The sequence below is a fragment of the Myripristis murdjan genome, chromosome 10 (genome assembly GCF_902150065.1).
Source record: "Myripristis murdjan chromosome 10, fMyrMur1.1, whole genome shotgun sequence".
NCBI classification, from domain to species: Eukaryota; Metazoa; Chordata; class Actinopteri; order Holocentriformes; family Holocentridae; genus Myripristis; species Myripristis murdjan.
In genome coordinates this window covers 1,749,155-1,767,666 of record NC_043989.1, presented here as the reverse complement: position 1 = coordinate 1,767,666, position 18,512 = coordinate 1,749,155, and the positions used below count along the sequence as shown (strand labels likewise).

The window sequence follows — 18,512 nt, the reverse complement described above, 5'->3', positions numbered from 1 at the left end:
GGTTCGGTGACACTGAAACCCACTTCACACTTCACACTTTACACTCTGCTTTTATTTGAGATTGAGCCTCTTTTAACGCCGTTTTTTTTTTCTTTTTACAGTGTAAAGTCAGAGAGACAACAGCACAGCTAATGCACTTCTCTTCTGGATTTTCGGACAAATTTTTGTTAATATCGATGTTTGATGACGGCAGCCTGCAGGTCAGAGGTCGGCCTCGTGTTTGACGGAACAGAAAACCTCAAACGGAGCACCAGGACGCCGCGGCGGCTGATTTCTGGGGGATAAAACCGTCCCTTGATCTAAAAATAAAGCACAGCGGCGGTGGCGGCGGCGTCTCCTCCTCGTCTCTGACAAGCGAACGCCACAGCGGAGGGATGTTTCAAGCGTTTTCCTCCTGAAACGCTCCGGATCGATACCAGATCCCCGCTCTGCTTCTTCTTTTTCTTTTTTTTATTCTTTTTTTTTTTTTTTTTTAAAGACAAACATTTATTCATGTGCAGCGTTTCTCGCGGGGAGGAGGAGGAGGGATTGTTTTTGGAAAGTTGCCTGGCTCTCTCTCTCTCTCTCTCTCTCTCTCTCTCTCTCTCTCTCTCGCCCTGTGTTTCCCTGCTCATGGGCGAATTCCCCAGACGGCAGATTAATACAGCCGTGACCTTTCTGCACCCCTATTACCAATGCTTAATGCCTCATTTGTAGGCCAGTTTGTTGAAAGCTAATTCTCCGACTCTGTAGATGCGGAGACAAAGCGGCTTCGCTGGGGACCGAAGCCGCTTTACATCGCTGAGGGCGATCTGGAGAGAAACTCAGCCACAACACAGGAAGATGGCACCTTTGTGGGGGCGGAGGGGTGTGTGTGTGTGCGTGTGTGTGTGTGTGTGTGTGTGTTGGACCGGGTGGATGCTAGTCTTTTCTAACCGAGGCTCGATGGGAATAAACCACAACAACATGAAACACAGAGGAATCGGTTCGTTTTCATAATCACACGCACACACACACACACACACACACACACACACAGAGTCAGGTTTGTTCATTCTGTGTGAAGTAAATATAAAAAATAAAGTAGAAACAATCAGAAAAAGCAGGTTTTGGTGTTTTAACGAGGCCGTTCTGCTCGACCGGTCCGACGTACAAACGCTGCTGGAACTAAACGTGTCGGCTTGGCTCGCTTTTCTATATAAATATTCAAATCTGCAAAACAGAGGAGAGAGAGAGAGAGAGAGAGAAGCAGCAGGGATGTGATGAAAGTGTGAGGAAGCGGAGGGAAAACTGTTTCACCTCAGACGACAAAAAGGGAGAGAGAGGGAGGGCGCGGCGTGTCGGAGGTTTCGGTTTCGGTGTCGAAACACGACCCGCACGTTCGCTCTGGTTCGGGTTGTTTGCAGGTAAACAACATGGATGTGATGAAAAGCCAGAGGGGGGTTTAAAGGAACGTTTCACTGCAAACAGGAAAAAGAAGGGAGGAATGAACACAGAAGTTTGTGGGCGAGTCAAACTGGAAATGAAACCGAAGCGGATTTCATATCGCGGCTGATCTGCCGACCTGGAACGCCCTCCTCCGCTCGCTCTCGATTATCTACAGCTACGCACGACAAAATCTGGAGAAAAACGGATAGAAGTCGAACAAATTTTCAGCCAAAATCCTGTGCAGCATCCAAACGAAATTTAAAAAAGAGAGAGAGAGAGAGAGAGAGAGAGAGAGAGAGAGAGAGAGAGGAAACAAAACAAAGCCAGAAGACAAACGGAGGCTCGCGTGAATTTGGCCAAAACCCCCCCGCAGCAGGTGGGACGTTTCAGGTTTGGTTTCAGTTTATTTGCAGGTAAACAGGATGAAAAGTGAGAAAAGAGAGAAACAAGACTCTCTGACGGATCTCATGAAAAAAGAAAAAAAAACCCAGAGGGGATTTAAAGAAACATTTCACCATTAAATTAAAAAATAAAAAAAACAGTCAGGTGGATTAAAGTGGAACTGAAGTCGGTTTGCTTCACTTTACATTGTCGGCGTGGTAAAAACCACAGCACCAGGGTTTTTTTTTTTTTGTTTTTTTTTTTGTTTTTTTTTTGTTGAAATCCTGAGTGACGTCCCAAAGACGAACAGCAAACAGAGGCTGCGGTGAATTTGGCCCAAAAGCATCCGGCTGCACGTGGCTCTGTTTGGGTTTCAGTTTATTTGCAGGGAAACACAAGACAAAAAAAAAAAAAACAAAAAAAAAACAGGAGATTTAAGGAAACATTTCACCGTTTAAAAGAGAAAAGAGGGAGAAAAGCCAAACCAGCAGGCGGTGAGGCGGCGAGGCGGCGAGCGGCCGTGGAAGTGAAGTCGGTTTGGCTCGCTCTGCGTGACGGGACGACGAGAGAAAAGGAGAAATAAAGAGCAGCTACACCAATTTTTGGACGTCCCGAAGGACCAAAAAACCAAAAAAAAAAAAAAAAAGAAGAAGACGAGGAGGCGACAAATGGAGGCTCAGGTGAATTTGGCTGCTGCCTCGCTCGCCGAAAAAACACCAAACCGCCGCCATCACAGCCCCCCCTCCTTTCCCCCCCCCCCCTCCTCCTCCTGTGCTATTATCCCAATTACAGCGAATGCTTCACAGCGTCCGTCCAGCCAGACAGGCGAGGCGAGGCGAGCCGGGGCGGGCGGCGGTGACGCAGCCGTCGCCGCTCTGCCTCCACTCAGAAAGCTTGTTAGCATTATTATTTCAATTATGCTAATTGCGGCTGCATCCACTCGTCGCTCGGCTCGCATCCGGCTGTTAGCACTTGGCACAAGGTGTAATAAAAACAGTATCGATGGCACACGGCTCGCTCTACATGCCCTGAGTGTAAATCACACGCCAAGAGCCGGGGGAGAAGGAGAAAACACACACACATACACACACACACACACACACACACACACACAAACTGGGTGAAAGCAAACGAGGTCGGCGGACGCGGAGCCGCACGTTTCCACGGCAAAGCCTGAAATTAAAGGTCAGCGGGAGGCAGAGCTAACAATTACTGAGCAGGACACACACACACACACACACACACACACACACACGAAGAGAGCTTGAATACTGCCGTCACACCTGGGAGGTCGCTCTTCTTCACTGGTAAATAAACTGTCGCTGTGTCACCAGTCACACCAGAGAGCGTGCAGCGGGGCTCAACCTGAGGCCCGGGGCCCGGCGGGGGGTCGTGGGACGGGGTGATAAATAACAGACGGGTGACAGATTAAAGGAAAAACGCTGAATGAACGAGTGCACGAACCGCACGAGTCAGTTAGGCAGCTAATTTCCCATGATGCTCTGCTGCAGCTCTAACCATGCTGAAACTGGCCCAGTTGGCCTCCATTTTGGATCAAGATGGCGAGAGGAGGAGATCTGGGTGACTCGGCGAGAGACGGCTCTGAAAATGAAAAATGACATTCCCGTACAGCGAAACTGCAGTTTGACTGAAGTTTAGAGGGAAACACAAACACATTCTGTCACTTTGGTCACGTTTTCAAGCAGAACGTTCGACCACAAACTCACATTTTCATTCTGTGATGTGAAATCTGCGGTTTGTTGACGTGGAAAATGTGGAGGAATTTTAGTAAACGGACCAAACGTCAAAATCACTGCGACGGGTCCCATTAACAAAACGTACTGAGCAGGTGAGGCCTTATGAAAGTGAACTTTTCTGCTTCACAAATTTCAGAAATCAACATCATACAGAAGAAGAAGAAGAAGAAGAGCCTCCAGCACTCTTCTTCTAGCACCTTGAGACTGACTGAAGATATCAGGATGAATGACCAGCGTCTGTTTGTTTCCTTCACACAGACGAAGCGAAGAGGGAACAAGAGCTAACAAGCTGGTTGCCATGGCAATGAATTAACTTCCCGATAACGAACCGGGAGCCAATCAGAGCGCAGCGACAGACCGTCTGACGGCGGTCACGTGTGAGGCTGCTGATGCTGCTCTGTTTTTAAATATCAGACATGATCAGCCTGCAAACCCCAACTTTATCTGCTTTGTGTCTTCATGCATGTCCACATGATGTTACATGATGTTTTTTATTCTATATTCCTTTTTTATAATGTTTATATTGCTTTTTGCCATTTATTATCTGTTTATACTGTTTATAGTGTAAATTATGCTTCATATTTTGCTATCCACTTTGCTGCTGTAATGCGTGAAATTTCCCCACCGTGGGACTAATAAAGGAATATCTTATCTTATCTTATATTGTCTTATCTTATCTTACGTGATGCTGTTGTTTTTGTGAATGAATTCTTCACTTACAGCAGAACAACTAAACACTAAAATAATCTCATCAGTGTGAGTTTCACTGCATGATGACGCTCTGACTTCTGCTCCCGAGGCTTGAGGAAGAGGAGAATTATTTTTGAATTATTGACACAAATTTTATGAAATTAAAAAAAAAAAAAGAGGCAGCTGTGACGTGGCCTGCTGGCAGATTCCGTCTGTAAATATCCGTTTACTCCGAGAGAGAAAAACCCCTCGCTGATCTGAGCCCCGAGTCTGCAGCCTCAGCATCAGCCTGAGATTATAATCCACATTATGAATCGATCAATCTGAGCGACTCGGTGCTTTCTGTTTGTTTCCGGCGGCCCTGCAGCTCCCAGCGGCTCGCAGCCTTTAATGCAATGCAGCAAATTCTAATTATGATAAATGAAAAAGGTAACCTGAGGCTAAAGGCCTGGCAGCCTGCAGGGAAACACACACACACACTGCCCTGCCCTGCGTGTGTGTGTGTGTGTGTGTGTGTAAAGTTCACTGGGTTTTGATGTCATCTGGTCTCTGAGTCTCAGTTTGTCGTTTTGATTTGCTTCCTCTCTTTTTTTTGTTTCCTTTGGGAATGAAAAGATTTCTGGAACCTGCTCAGGTTCTTCATCTCACCTCAACGTCTCAGCGGGTTTCTTTGTTTGTTTGTTTGTTTGTTTGTTTGTTTGTTTTGTTTGTGTTTATGTGTAGTTCAACACCGGATCCTGACCCACTCTGACTCAAACAGACGCAGGTGAAGAGAAAGATAAACGCTGAACAGCAAGAACTAAAATCAGTTTCATGTTGTTTCCCCTCAAAGACTAAAACTCCTACATTTCCCAGAATGCCTTTCAACAACCTCCGAGAGGCGTTTTACATGAAGAGTCAAGATGAAACTTCCAGCAACAGAAACTGAGACAAAACCCAAAACATCGTGTTGCAGCAGTGCATTCTGGTCTATGGAGGCTGCAGCAGTGCATTCTGGTCTATGGAGGCTGTTTTATGTTTTCCTGCTGTCAGACTGGAGCTGCTGGGAATCGATCAGTTATTGGTTCCAGCTGATCATCGGGGCCAATATTCACACTTTTTCTGATAATCAATAATCAGTATCCTAATTTTGATTGACATGATGGCCGCTATGACAACCACTCAGACTCCGCCTCCTCCTCTGACACACAGCGGGATAATCAGTCAGAAGTCTGATAGTCTGGTGTTGCCTTCACTGACCTGCCTGCAGGACGGGACGGTCACAGTCTGAACTTCAGTTTTACTGGATGAGCTTTGAAAAGTTTTTGGTGTTTTTGTACATGAATCTCTGTGTCTGCTGCTAAAATATCTCACTTTAAAAATTACAAACGTGGTTGTCTTGTTTTTTTTTCCAAAATTTCAGGTGATATTTCTGTCACACTTCTCTGTTGTTTTCTTTTCAAATTCTCCAGTAATTTTCTTATTTTTGCATTTTTTTTTTTTTTTTTTACTAATAGAAAAACACTAATTGAACATTTGTTCATTCAAAACAAGGTTTGTGTCGGCTTTTCTAAAACTGGAAATGTTGACACTGCAGTTTTCAAATTTACAACAAAAGCACATTAGTTATCAGTGTCCTTGATTACTAATGATCAGCATCGATATCGAACGTTAAAAACTGATATTGGTTGATCCGATATCTGGACGTGACGTCACCTCGTCTGCGATTGGCCAGTTTCTGTAAAAGTTCAGCTCATATTCCATTTTTTAATCCATAACTGTGTTTTTGTCACCGTCGCCATGACAACTACGTATTTTAACCCAAACCGAGAGCTCCTCCCAGCCTTAACCACCCCGAACCGAACCGCCACGTCACGTGTTTCAGCGGGCGCTCCGCACTGCCCCCGATGGACAACAGACTGCCCTGCACTCTGTTTGTAGTTCTATTTATTTACCTATTTATTTATCTATTTATTTATTTATTTATTACAGTTTTATTTTTATTGGCTGTAGAAAAACAGCACGTGTCACAATTCATATCACAACATTCAGCGAAATAAATCACAGCAAATGTTTAAATCAATAGCAGCTTCGCTCATTCTACAGTACAAACACACACACACACACACACACACACACACCCTCATATGCATGTTCAGGCACACACGCAGATGCTTGCACATGCCCACATACATATGCATAGAAACACACACACACACACACACACACACACACACACACTCCATGGCATTAATCAAACAGGAGATGGGGTGTGACCAGCGTTTGAGTCTTTAACCAGCGTGGCCCGCTGCCTCACACACACACACACACACACACACACACCGCCTAATGAGGCATACAGCACACACACACACACACACACACACACACTCAGAACAATAAGTCTCCCTCTGGCCGGCTGCCAGCGTGTTAATCAAACAAGCGGTGGCAGTGTAAACGCCGTTCGATGGGAAACAAACGGAGATCAGACGAACTTCCTGCTCTGATAATCTGAGTGGTGACAGTAATCTGAACGTGTTAATCTGATTGTTGAAACAAATCCAGGAGCTGATGTCATTGTCAGTGTTGATCAGAAATCTTGTGCAGCTTCTGAATGTTAATCTGAATGTTCTTAATGTTTCACGCTGAACGTTATTCTTAATCTGATTAATCTGATTGGCCGTAAACTGTGAATCAGAACATTAACAGTCATGTTGATGTTAATCTGAACATTATACACCAGCTCTATGATATATGTTTACCACACAGTGCTACAGTTTTGTTTTTGTTTTTTTTTAAAGGTTAACACCAAGCAGGCTTTATATTTTGTCATTTAATTTTGTAGATTAAAAGCGGTTTGGCATTCAAGAGGTCATACGACATCGATCATATTTAAGATTTAAATCCATTGAAAACAATAGGCTGAGAATTAATTTTCCTTAATATTTACAACAAATATTTACAAAAATACTCTTAAACTTCTTGTAATCTGCACAGGAAGAGAGAAAAAGAGAAATACTGCACGTATAATACAGTAACATTACATATAATCCCTGGGCAGTATTACTGTACTGCCATAATACTACATGTAGAATCTGTAATACCTACAACAGTACAATAGAGTATTTGGTATCGACTAGTTATTGATCCCGGCTAATTATGAGGACCAATAGTCAGAATTTTTTAATAATCCATATCTAATCCATATTAACATGACAGTCGATCAGAACTGACAATTTGATCTCAGTTTTATTGGATTTATTCAGTTTCATTTAAATGTTTGTGAAGGCAGCCTCACAGGACGTGTACATTTGTGATTTTAATCATCATAAATACAGATTTCTTGTTCTTTTAACATTTTTTATTTTTTTTCACTATTTTTTGCACATTTTCTATTTCACTTTATTATTTTTTTTCTGGTCTTTTTTTTTACTAATAGAGTAACGTTAATTAAACATTTGTTCATTCAAAGCAGCATTTATGTTGGCGTTTCTAAAAGTCAGTTTTGACTCTGCAATTTTCAAATGTCATAAAAATGAATATCAGAATATCAAAACAACTATCACCTCTAAATTCAGATTATCAGTGTCCTGGATTAGTAATCATCTGTATTGATATCAGCCCTGAAAAATATCACTCAGTCCCTCATGTGTCTTATACTGTATTACAATACTCTGTGTACTATACAGTAATATTACAGTACTGAATGAGTACTGCCCTGATACAGTACTGCATTACCACAGTAAAATACTACAGCCTTAATGTTTGCACAGATCCAGAGTCAGTTTTTATCAGACGGTGAAACATCACACCCACACACACACACACACACACACACACACACACACACACCTCCTCTCTCTGCCTAATTGCTGTGGTTGTTGGCTTCAGTAAAATATGCACATATTGTTCATGTTCATGTACAGTACCGTGTGTGTGTGCATGTGTTTGAGTGTGTGTGTGTGTGTGTGTGTGTGTGTGTGTGTGTGTGCGTGGGTGTGTGTGTGTGTGAGAGAGAGAGAGAGTGAATGAGTGTGTGTGTGTGTGTGTGTGTGTGTGTCGGGTGATTTATGCAGGGCTGCACAATTACATTGGAATACATTTACCCAATCAGGCCTGTGTGTACTCTCACTCTGTCACACACACACACACACACACACACACACACACACACACACACACACTGCCTGTCTCCTCCACTCATTAGCTCACATTACACGACTAATAAGAGCAAACCAAACACGTGTGTGTGTGTGTGTGTGTGTGTGTGTGTGTGTGTGTTGTTATGTCACAGGATGAAACCTCCGCTCCGCCCACACGACCCCCCCCCCCCCTTCTCTGATCGATTGATTTCATTGGTGAATTAAACAACACGTACACACACACACACACACACACACACACACATACACAGCCTCCTCTTCTTCATCTCCTCATCTCACTCCTTCTCTTTTTCTCCTTTTTTTCTTTTCCCTTCGTCACTCTGTCATCTTCTCCTCCTCCTCATGTTCTCCTCCTCCTCCTCCTCCTCCTCCCTTTCCCTCCTCCCCTCTTGTCTCTTCATCTTTCTCCCTTCTCCTCCTCCTCTCATCCCCTCTTTTCCCTTTTCTCCTCCTCCTCCTCTCATTGTCTCTCCTCCTCTCTTTTATCTCGTTCTCCTCTTCGTCACCTCTCCTCAACTCACTCCTCCTCCTTTGTCCTTTTCTTTTTTCTTTTTTTCTCTCCTTTTTCTCCTCCTCCTCTTTTTTCTGGTCTCTTCATCATTCCTCTTCCTCCTCCTCCTCCTCCTTTCTCCCTCATCTCTTCTCATCTTTTCTCTTACTTCACCTCCACCTCCTCCTCCTCCTCTTTTTGTCTCTTCATCCTTCTCTGTTCTCCTCCTTTTCTCTTTTTCTCCTCTCCTCTCCTCTCAGCTCTCTTCCATCTCTCCTTGTCTTTCTCCTCTTTTTTCTTCTTGTCTCCTCCTCAAACTCTCCTCCTCTTTTGCTTTTCTCTCATCTCTTCACTCCTTTTCTCTCTCTCCCTCTCCTCCTCCTCTCACCTCTCCTCCTCTTTTTCCACCTCTTTTCTTCTCATATTCTCTCTCTCTTGTCATTTAATTTAATTTAATTAAACTCTCCTCCGCTCCTCTTCTGCCTCCTGTCAGCTGGTTAATGAAAAATATAAAATATCACCTCAAACAACAACAACTTTCTGCTCCAAACGATAAAACTGAAATAAATTTAAAAATAATAACGACAGGAAATATTTTCAGATGAAATGATAAATCTGAGTTTCTGTTTTTCTTCTTTTTAAAGCAGCTGGTCCCCAAAAATAATAGTAACAATAATAATAAATCTTTAAATGTGTTTGTCTGGTTTGCGTCACGTTTAAGTGACAAATCAAGAAATGATCCAAAATAATGTTGTTTAATAAAATAATTATTATACAGAAATAACTAGTGGTTTAATTGATCATTTGAGTGCTCTGGGTTTGTATGGGAAGCATGCGACGACACATGAACACACACACACACCAATGCTCTGACACACTGAGGCGCATTCACACACAAAACTCAAATAAAACCGACACACACACACACACACACACTCTGTTTTACATGAGGATGAATTATGCTGTAAATCGAGTCGTGTTGGTGCTTGAAAGTTTGTGTTAAAAATATTTTCTAAAAGGTTTTTTGTGTTTTCCAGACGGTCCGGAGCGACGGGACGGAGAGACGGAGGAGCCAAAACTCATCAGTCAAAAACATTTCTGAGGAGGCCAAAGTGAAATTAAACATGAAACTAAATGAAATTAAATATGATTTTGTATTCGACTGAAGATTTTCAGGGTGAGTGTGTTGTGTTCAGGTTCTGCTCAGATCAACGGGAGATTAAACTCTGGAGCTCGTTTCGTCACAGCGACGCAGACAGAGTGAACCCAGAGACTAAAAACCATTAAAGACATGAAAACAGAGATTAGAATAAAGTATAAATGAAAATATAATCTGTGTATGTGTGTGTGAAACATCAGAACGTGTCTGATGAAACTCGGAGGAGGAGAGGAGCTTCACTGCTGCTGCTGCTGCGAGGACGACGCATGAAAAAAAAAAATCCCTTCCAAAGACATTATCATTAATATTATTAGTGTTATTATTAAGATGATTATTATTATCATTATGATTATTATTTCTAATATTTTCTGACAGACGAGGAGCTGCAGAACAGTAACATGTCTGACTTCGGTCTGATTTTACACTCTCACACCCCGAACACCTCGCAAAATGTACTAATTAGCACACGCACTGCTCACACACACACACACACACACACACACACACACACAGAGCGAAGGCCCTCAGTCTAAAGACTAATTTGTTGGTAATTGCTGCATGACAAGAACAGCCATTCCAGCATCGAGCCTCTGTTTCCCCGAGCCGGCCGGCCTAATTAGGAGCGACACACACGATTAAGGTGCACAAATGAAAATCAGTCAACGGGCGTCCCGCCGCCGCCGCCACCCACCACCCACCGCCGTCCCACCCAGGAACTCCCACAATGCAGTTCTGATGATGAACTCACCATGGACAAATCAAAACGACATGAAGAGTCGGTTTGTTACTGAACCGAAAAGCAAAATCCTCATTTATAACTGAGTAATAGTTCTAATTACAACAATAATTATTATTTTTATTATTATTATAATAGTAGCAGTAATTGTAATTGTCATATTTAGTTATACATCACTTTCCAAAACAGATCTGAAAATGTTTCACACAGAAACATTCAGATTATTTTACTTTTATGTTCCACAGAGTCACTGCTGTCCTCCATCAAACTGTAATCTGAAACGCCAATCCCACAGTAATCTGATTACTGTAAAATTACTGGTATATTATCTGAGGTGTGAAGAGACAGATGCGGGGGAAAAAAAAAAAGAGGAAGATTTTTCAGGAGATTAATTTGAAACACAAACTTCTTTCTGCGTTTTATTTTGTTTGTGTGTTTCTTTAAAATCCACATCGAGCGCCTTTAATCTGAAAATATGACATCATCACCCCAGCTGTAACTGTGTCACTGCCGGGATTGAGATTATTGTGAATTATTGCTGTCATGTGTTGCCTGATCATGTTGAATTATTGATGAATTATTGTTGAATTGTTATGGGATTGTTGCAACTTGATGGAATAAGGACGTCGAGCCGAACCTCCATCGATCCTCATCAACATTTTATGAATTTTTCTGCGTTTAGATCGTAAATATTACAAAAAACAACAAGATGTTAGAGCGTAATAACACTAATATTTCCACGCGGTGACATTTTGACGCGTCTGAAGGTCAGAATCGCCTCTTTAAACCGAATCTCCTCCTGATTAGCATCAAACCTGCAGACATCCAGGCTGACCTCGCGAGGCGTTCGGGGGTTTCAGGAAATCAGAGCTGTGTGTCGGGGCCGGCGCTCCAGCTGCTTTTTTGGAGGATTTATGGAGCGACTGTGCGCTCAGGATGGATGGAGCGGCAGAGAGGCAGCTGCACGTTTCCTGCACTCAGCTGTTTCCCTCAAACACATTCTTTACCAGCACCTCCGCTGTCTCACACACACACACACACACACACACACACACACACACACACACCTGCCCTGCGACTGCATTTACACATCCACACACCTATTCTGAACAGACACACACACACATTCCTTGACACTGTTCCTGTCAGAGATCTACTGCATAAACACATCTGCTGCACCACACACACACACACACACACACACACACACACATTCAGAAACACAAGCAAGCACACACACACAAATGCATGTACAGTACACACTCACATGTACACTCATGCATTCACACACACACACACACACACACACACACACACACGGCTGCAGCATTAGCCAGGTCAGCTGCTCTCTTCAGGTTAATTGTTTGCAGCTTTGCCGTTGATGGCGGTGCTTCTGATTAGCCGAACACCTCGCCGCCGCCGCCGCCGCCGCCGCCGCCACCGCCGCCGCCGCCGCCGCCACCGCCTCACCTGCACGACTCAACTTCACTTCACCTCCACGACGTGTGACAGAGCGAGAGAGAGAGTCTGAAGCAGCACGGCTGACGCAGGATCTGCTGCGCTCGCCGCTTAATGATCTAACACTTTTCAGCGGCGGCGTTCGGGGGAGCGTTTAATTGCGTGTACGTGAGGAGCAGGTGGGAGGGGCGGGGCGGCGAGGGGCGGGAGGGGTGTTGACAAATGCAAATGTAGCAGGAAGTGCATTTTTCTCACCGGGTGGAAAAAATAAAGACGCGCCAGACAAAAAAAAAAAGGCGAGCGTTTGTGAGTGGCGCTCGGAGGCCTCGGCTGACCTCTCCATCATCCGCCGCCGTGATGACTTCCTGTTCGGTGATGAAAGTCTCGCCGCGCGGGATTCATCACTGCCAGCCGCTCCAGATCTGTCTGCCGCTACAAATTGGACTTTTTTTTTTTTCTTTTTTTTTTTTTTTTTTTTTCCTCGCCACGTCCCCGTGTGGCCACCGGGGAGCGCCGCGCCACGCTGCAACGCCGCAGGCCGGCGGAGACCGAGCCCATGACGGATGGAGCCGCAGAAAAAGGAGAAGAAGAAGAAGAAGATGAAGAAGAAGAAGAAGTGGGAAACCCTGGAAGACTATCATTCACCTCATCGCTTATAACCTCCATACACACACACACACACACACACACACACACTCACACACACACACACACAGTGAGTGGTGTAACCCCAGAAGACAAAGATAGGGCGGGGAGGGCAGGATCACTCACTCTGCAGGGTTTTCACAGTGTCAGGCAGGGTCAAGGGAAATCTGCTCACTCCAAGCTGCACGGCCCACACACACACACACACACACACACACACACACACACACATACAGGAACACACACACAGATACTGTACAAACGCTCATAATCACACTAACAGACATTTATATCAGCTCAGCAAACACAAATACTGATGTTACACACACACACACACACACACACACACACACACACACACACAAATATGTATACTACATACATATACATATTTGCAGACAATCATACGGGTATTATACAGACTATACACACATGTACACACACACACACACACACACACACATTCATATATCACATCTGCACACATGCACCTCACACACAGATACACACACTTTCAAATTTACACACAGATCCTACATATACATACTCATAGATCCACTTACATAAATTGCATATAGATACACGCACATGTGCGCGCACACACACACACACACACACACACACACACACACACACACACACACACACACACAATAGACCAAAGTTAGAGGTTTTTGTTTGAGTCTCTGCAGCTCGCAGGTTTGATTTGATGACCTCTGACCTCTGACCTCTGAGCTGCCTGCATATGTGTGTGTGTGTGTGTGTGTGTGTGTGTGTGTGTGTGTGTGTGTGTGTGTGTGAGTGTGTGTGTCAGTAAATCTACTATGTGTTACAGACTGTGTCCAACCGCACAACAGATGCACAACCAAACAGCAGCGATGTGTTTGTGTTTGTGATACACACACACAAACACGCACACACAAACACGCAGACACACACACACACACACACACACACACACACACACACACACTCGGTTACATTTAAACTTCCATGCCTCATCAGCTCACAAACACACGCTGTGAAACAGGACAAATGAAATGTCCACCAGCTAAATTTTATGCAGCCAAATGAATGTAGAGCAGCGTTTTGGACATTCAGGGGTTTTTGTTTTTGTTTTTTAAACCAAATCCTCCGCCGTGCACCTGAACGCAGCTCTGGCCCTGGGCAGGACGTGCACACCTGTCTGCCTTTTTCTCCGGGAGCCCTAAACGCCACAGAAGCGTGCAGCCTGTGCGCCGCAGCAGCTCTGCTCTGCTGTCGGCCCGGGACAGCCAAGTGTGTGTGACGAGGCGGCGGGTCGCAGGCGGAGCGCCGGCCTGGCGGGACGTGTGAGGGGGGAGACGTGAGCCCGCAGAGCGAGGCGAGGCGAGGCGAGGCGACCGGGCGCCCCTCGCTCAGAAACATCACGCCTGCCTCCTGCCCTGAAGCCCCCAAACCGAGAGGAGGACCTGCTCTTTAATTTCACAATAAGATGATAATTACTGCTAATATTGTTGTTGTTCCTGAAGACTCAGTGCAGTGCAGGAGGCAAATTAAAGCCCAAATCAGCCATGAAAGCAAAGCCAACCTCCAGTTTGCACCTGAAGGATCTTCTGTGCACTTTAACCACATCATTCCCAGCTCTGCATGAATTTTTTTTATTTCTTTTTTTTATTATTATTTATTTACTCATCCTTTATTTAGCAGGGAAGGTCCAATTGAGATACAAGATCTCCTCTTCCAGGGAGTCCTGGTCAATAATCCTGAAACATTCTAATATTATTTACTCTAGTAAATAATATTCATCGCACAGAGAGTTTTGCCCTTTAAATCTGCAGCACATCAGGCAGTTTTAAAGGTTTAAAGGTTGAAATGTTTAAAGGTTTAAAGGTTTAAAGGTTGAAACTCCTCCTGTGAGCCAGCGCTGACAGGCAGATGGATTCCCCTCCTGCAGCCTCATCAGGTAACAATCAGGGATCAATAACAGGAGTATTGCCTCCGTCTGCTGCCTGAGCGTCCCGAGCGCCGCGTGCCGTCGCCTCCTCGCCGTGTTTTTATTGTTTAACGTGTCACAATTATCTCGCTGCGAAATAATTCCCAAAGTAGATAAAGTGAAGTAAAGTGAAATAAACAGATAAGCAGCTACAGGCGGTTTTACAGTCGTATCGCTGCTCTGGATATTATTTATTAACGCTGGAAAAAACGTTTTAAAGCTGATTTTCTGCAGGAGTTTTGCAGAACGACACTGGTTTAAGTTTAATTTGGGGTTTTAGTGACGCTCAGTTTGAAGCAGTTTGGGTGTGAAAGACAAGCGGGAGTTCATGTCACCGGGCAGGTTGGGTGTCACCTAACACCTAAACTTCTTATTCTGACCCTGCATGGTCCAGTGTGGCGTCCGCTTACACACACACACACACACACACACACACACATATACTAACACATGATCTCTCTTTATGGAAAAACCACATGCATTTTGATCATTTCTGTCAGTTGTGTAAGAATTTTGCATCTGTTTCTGCCTGAATCCATCAGCATAACAGGTCAGGAGCTTCAGGACGAGGTGTTACATTTTCAGATTATTAACTAAGAAAATAAAAGGCATTTAATGTGATATTTGTATTTCAGCTGCGCCTGTATCTCTCCTGCTCTCTAACAGCCACTTAAAGAGGCGCAAACTGTGATGAAAAACAATAATAATCATCTGATATTCTGCAGAAAAAAATATTAATATGACATAACATGCATTTTTTTATATATATATATTTTGAAGAAATAAAACAACATTGTGATTATAAAGTGGATGTGATGTACATTAAGCTGCAGGTTTTCATGTTTCTGGATCTTTTTTTTTTTTTTTTTTACTTTTCATGTCAGATTTAAATGTAAAACAACACTTTGTTAATGGCCTATAATAAAGTCTGCAAATTCAATTGATGCTTTTAAGTCTTACATTTTAGTTTCTATTTTATTTTATTTTATTTTATTTCTCTGTTTTGTCACTGGAGCTGCCACAGAGCTGGAAACTGAAATTTACAAAAAAAATTGCTCAGCACAGGATCAGATTTCTCCATCATCTCCATCATCTCCATGATGTTTCTGTAATTCCTGCAGATTAGATGAAGATGTTGGGAGGAAGTATTTTTGGGGAAGTAAAACAGCATCCAGTTAAAACATTTGCTTTGTGAGCGACTTCTGCAGCCCCTCAGCTCCTCAGCTGCATGTGGAAGCTTCACATTTAAGAGCTGATGGATTTATTCCTGCTCTCCTGTGTGTCTGTTGGGGTGATTTATACCAGATGCATTGATTTTTATTAATAAATCGGTCAAATATAAACTTCAGCCCCTCCTGTGCCTCCCCAGGAGCCACATTTAAATTTTAAAATTTAAAATTCAGACCCTCAGACCTCCTCATCGCCAGAACCAAAAGAGAGGGGAAAAAACTTTGATTTGGTCTCTGGAGCCTCTCAGATGAAGACAGAAGAGAATTTACTGACTCAGGAACTCTCTGCAGAGCTTTTTTTAAATTATGATTTTAAATTATTATTATTACAGGCTACAGTTTCACATTACACCATCACAATTACAGACTATATTTACAGGCTGTGCTGCCGTTCTTATTATTATTCTCACCACACTGATCCACAGCAATAAAAAAGATCCAGATTTACCGGAGTCCTTTGCGGTGAATCTACTGACTCTTATCAGCACCTGATCAGCTTTTAAAACGCACGATAATGTTCACATCGATTATTGCAGAGTAAAAGTCTTTACTGTGGGCTGATTCTGCAGCCCGTGGTGTCATGCGTGTGTGTGTTATTATTCCTGCAGGTCAAGCGGTGTGTGTTATTTTATCCTGCAGCTTCACAGGCTTTACTTTAACACTGGGACTCAGGTAAATATTCTTATTTCTTCCCCTTTTATTTTATAAAATATCACACAAATATCCTCTAAATCTCTTTTATAAATTAAATCCACCAGCTAGAAAACACGCTCTTAGCTCCTTCTTGAGGATTGGGAATCGCCCTGCAGTTTCTTGTGATTTAGTGAAATGTTGCTTTATTTATTCCACTAATTATCCAGTAAATATTATTTCACATTTCCTTGTAAATGTCCCAGGAATCAGACGCAGCAGCGCGCTGAGCCGCGCGGCGCCGTGCGCGCAGAGCTGCGCTCTTTACGCGCGGCGGGTTCAGGAAAGTGCGAGGCTTCGCGGCAGTAAAGCGCAGGTCAGGGTGTTTTGGAATGAATTACACCGTGTGGAGAAACGGAGGACGGAGCGGTGCATCCGTGCTGAGTTCCCCGCCGTCAGGGACGTGAAACCCCGCAGAGTGAAGCCGCTGCAGCCGCGGACGCGCAGGGCGCCGGCAGCTGATCTCATCTGACTCTCCAACTTACAAACCTGAAGGTAAACACGGAAAACACGGAGGGCACGCGCTGCTGAGACTGATCACTGATTATATATGAATATAATTATTATTAACTGATCGGTGTGATCAGTTATCAGCTGTAGATACACACCAAACTCTCAGCGCATCGCTCCTGCGGCTCCCTGATGATTTTTCTTTCTTTTTTTAGCTTCCAAATAAATTCCTGCTGGTTTGTTGTTGGTCTTTGCTCTGCATCACCATCCCCAAAAAACAACCGGGTCGATTTTTTTGACTGATTCCTAATTCTACGAGCCCGGAGCTTCCCGCCCAGCTGGTGCACTTCATGTGTCCCACTAACATCATCATATTTGACGCTAAAAGTCTAAAAAGCCACCGGTCTGTCAGAGTCGGTGTGTCTGAATCGCCTGCAGGACATCGACTCTTTTTGGGAGAGTAAAACAAAAGGAAACGCTTCACAGTTTGCAGCTCTGACACTTAACTTGTGTGTTTCTTTTATTTTCCCCTGCAGCTCATTTGACATCCTGATACAAAACAGACGCAGTTTAGCAGCTCAAACGGGAACTACAGTAACTCTGCGCCTCTCTGCAGAGCCATGTGCTGCACACACACCAACGTGTCTTATTGTTTGCGGCTGTTAACTTGCTGCTCTGTCGATGTTTTGCATGTTTTAAAAACTAAAAGCAACCTGCATGCGTGCGCGTCAGATTTGCTCAGATAAATCCTGCAAGATGCAACACCATCCTCACGTCGGAGTTGTTGTTTTCTTTTTGTTTTTTGTTTTTTTAATTTTGCAGCCTGACATTGGCCAAATTTACTGTTACCGTCTCGGTAAACCGGAGAGGTGGATGGAAACTTGGTGTTTTTTATTCGGTGTTTTACCTCTGGGCTGCTGTGTTGGCGTCCAAAATCCCTGCGCCCTGCATCCAGGAGCGGACCGGGGTCATGCCGGTGGGGAGCGGCTCCTCCTTCATGGTCAGGGCCCCCCGGGGGAGGCTGTCCTGGATGGAGAACATCAAAGTGTCCTTCTGGGAGCTCTGTCTTCACCAGAAATAAGCACAAGAAGAATAATCCTCCCGTACCAGCCACTCAAAAAAGCCAAAGGACCACCTGGATTAACGTGGAAAAGACGAGAGAGGAGGAGGAGGAGGAGGAGGAGGGGAGGGGGGACAAGCAGCTTCCCCAAAGTACCGGGTCCTGATCCAGAGAAGAGCCCCGGATCCCACTGGGTTTCTCCGGGTTGTTTTAGATCCCAGCCCCGGCTCGCAGCGCCCGGGC

General features: G+C 44.2%; 1 protein-coding gene across 2 annotated transcripts in view; it reads right to left on the bottom strand.

Moving 5' to 3' along the window:
* The window catches only part of LOC115366116 (transcription factor COE3), a 168,123-nt gene extending 149,873 nt beyond the window's left edge, over positions 1-18,250 (bottom strand). For both annotated transcript variants that reach the window (XM_030061373.1, XM_030061374.1), the window contains exon 1: positions 18,117-18,250. In XM_030061373.1, coding sequence (XP_029917233.1) covers positions 18,117-18,250 — 134 coding nt within the window. The remainder of the gene's footprint in view (positions 1-18,116) is intronic.
* Between the last annotated feature and the right edge of the window lie 262 nt (positions 18,251-18,512).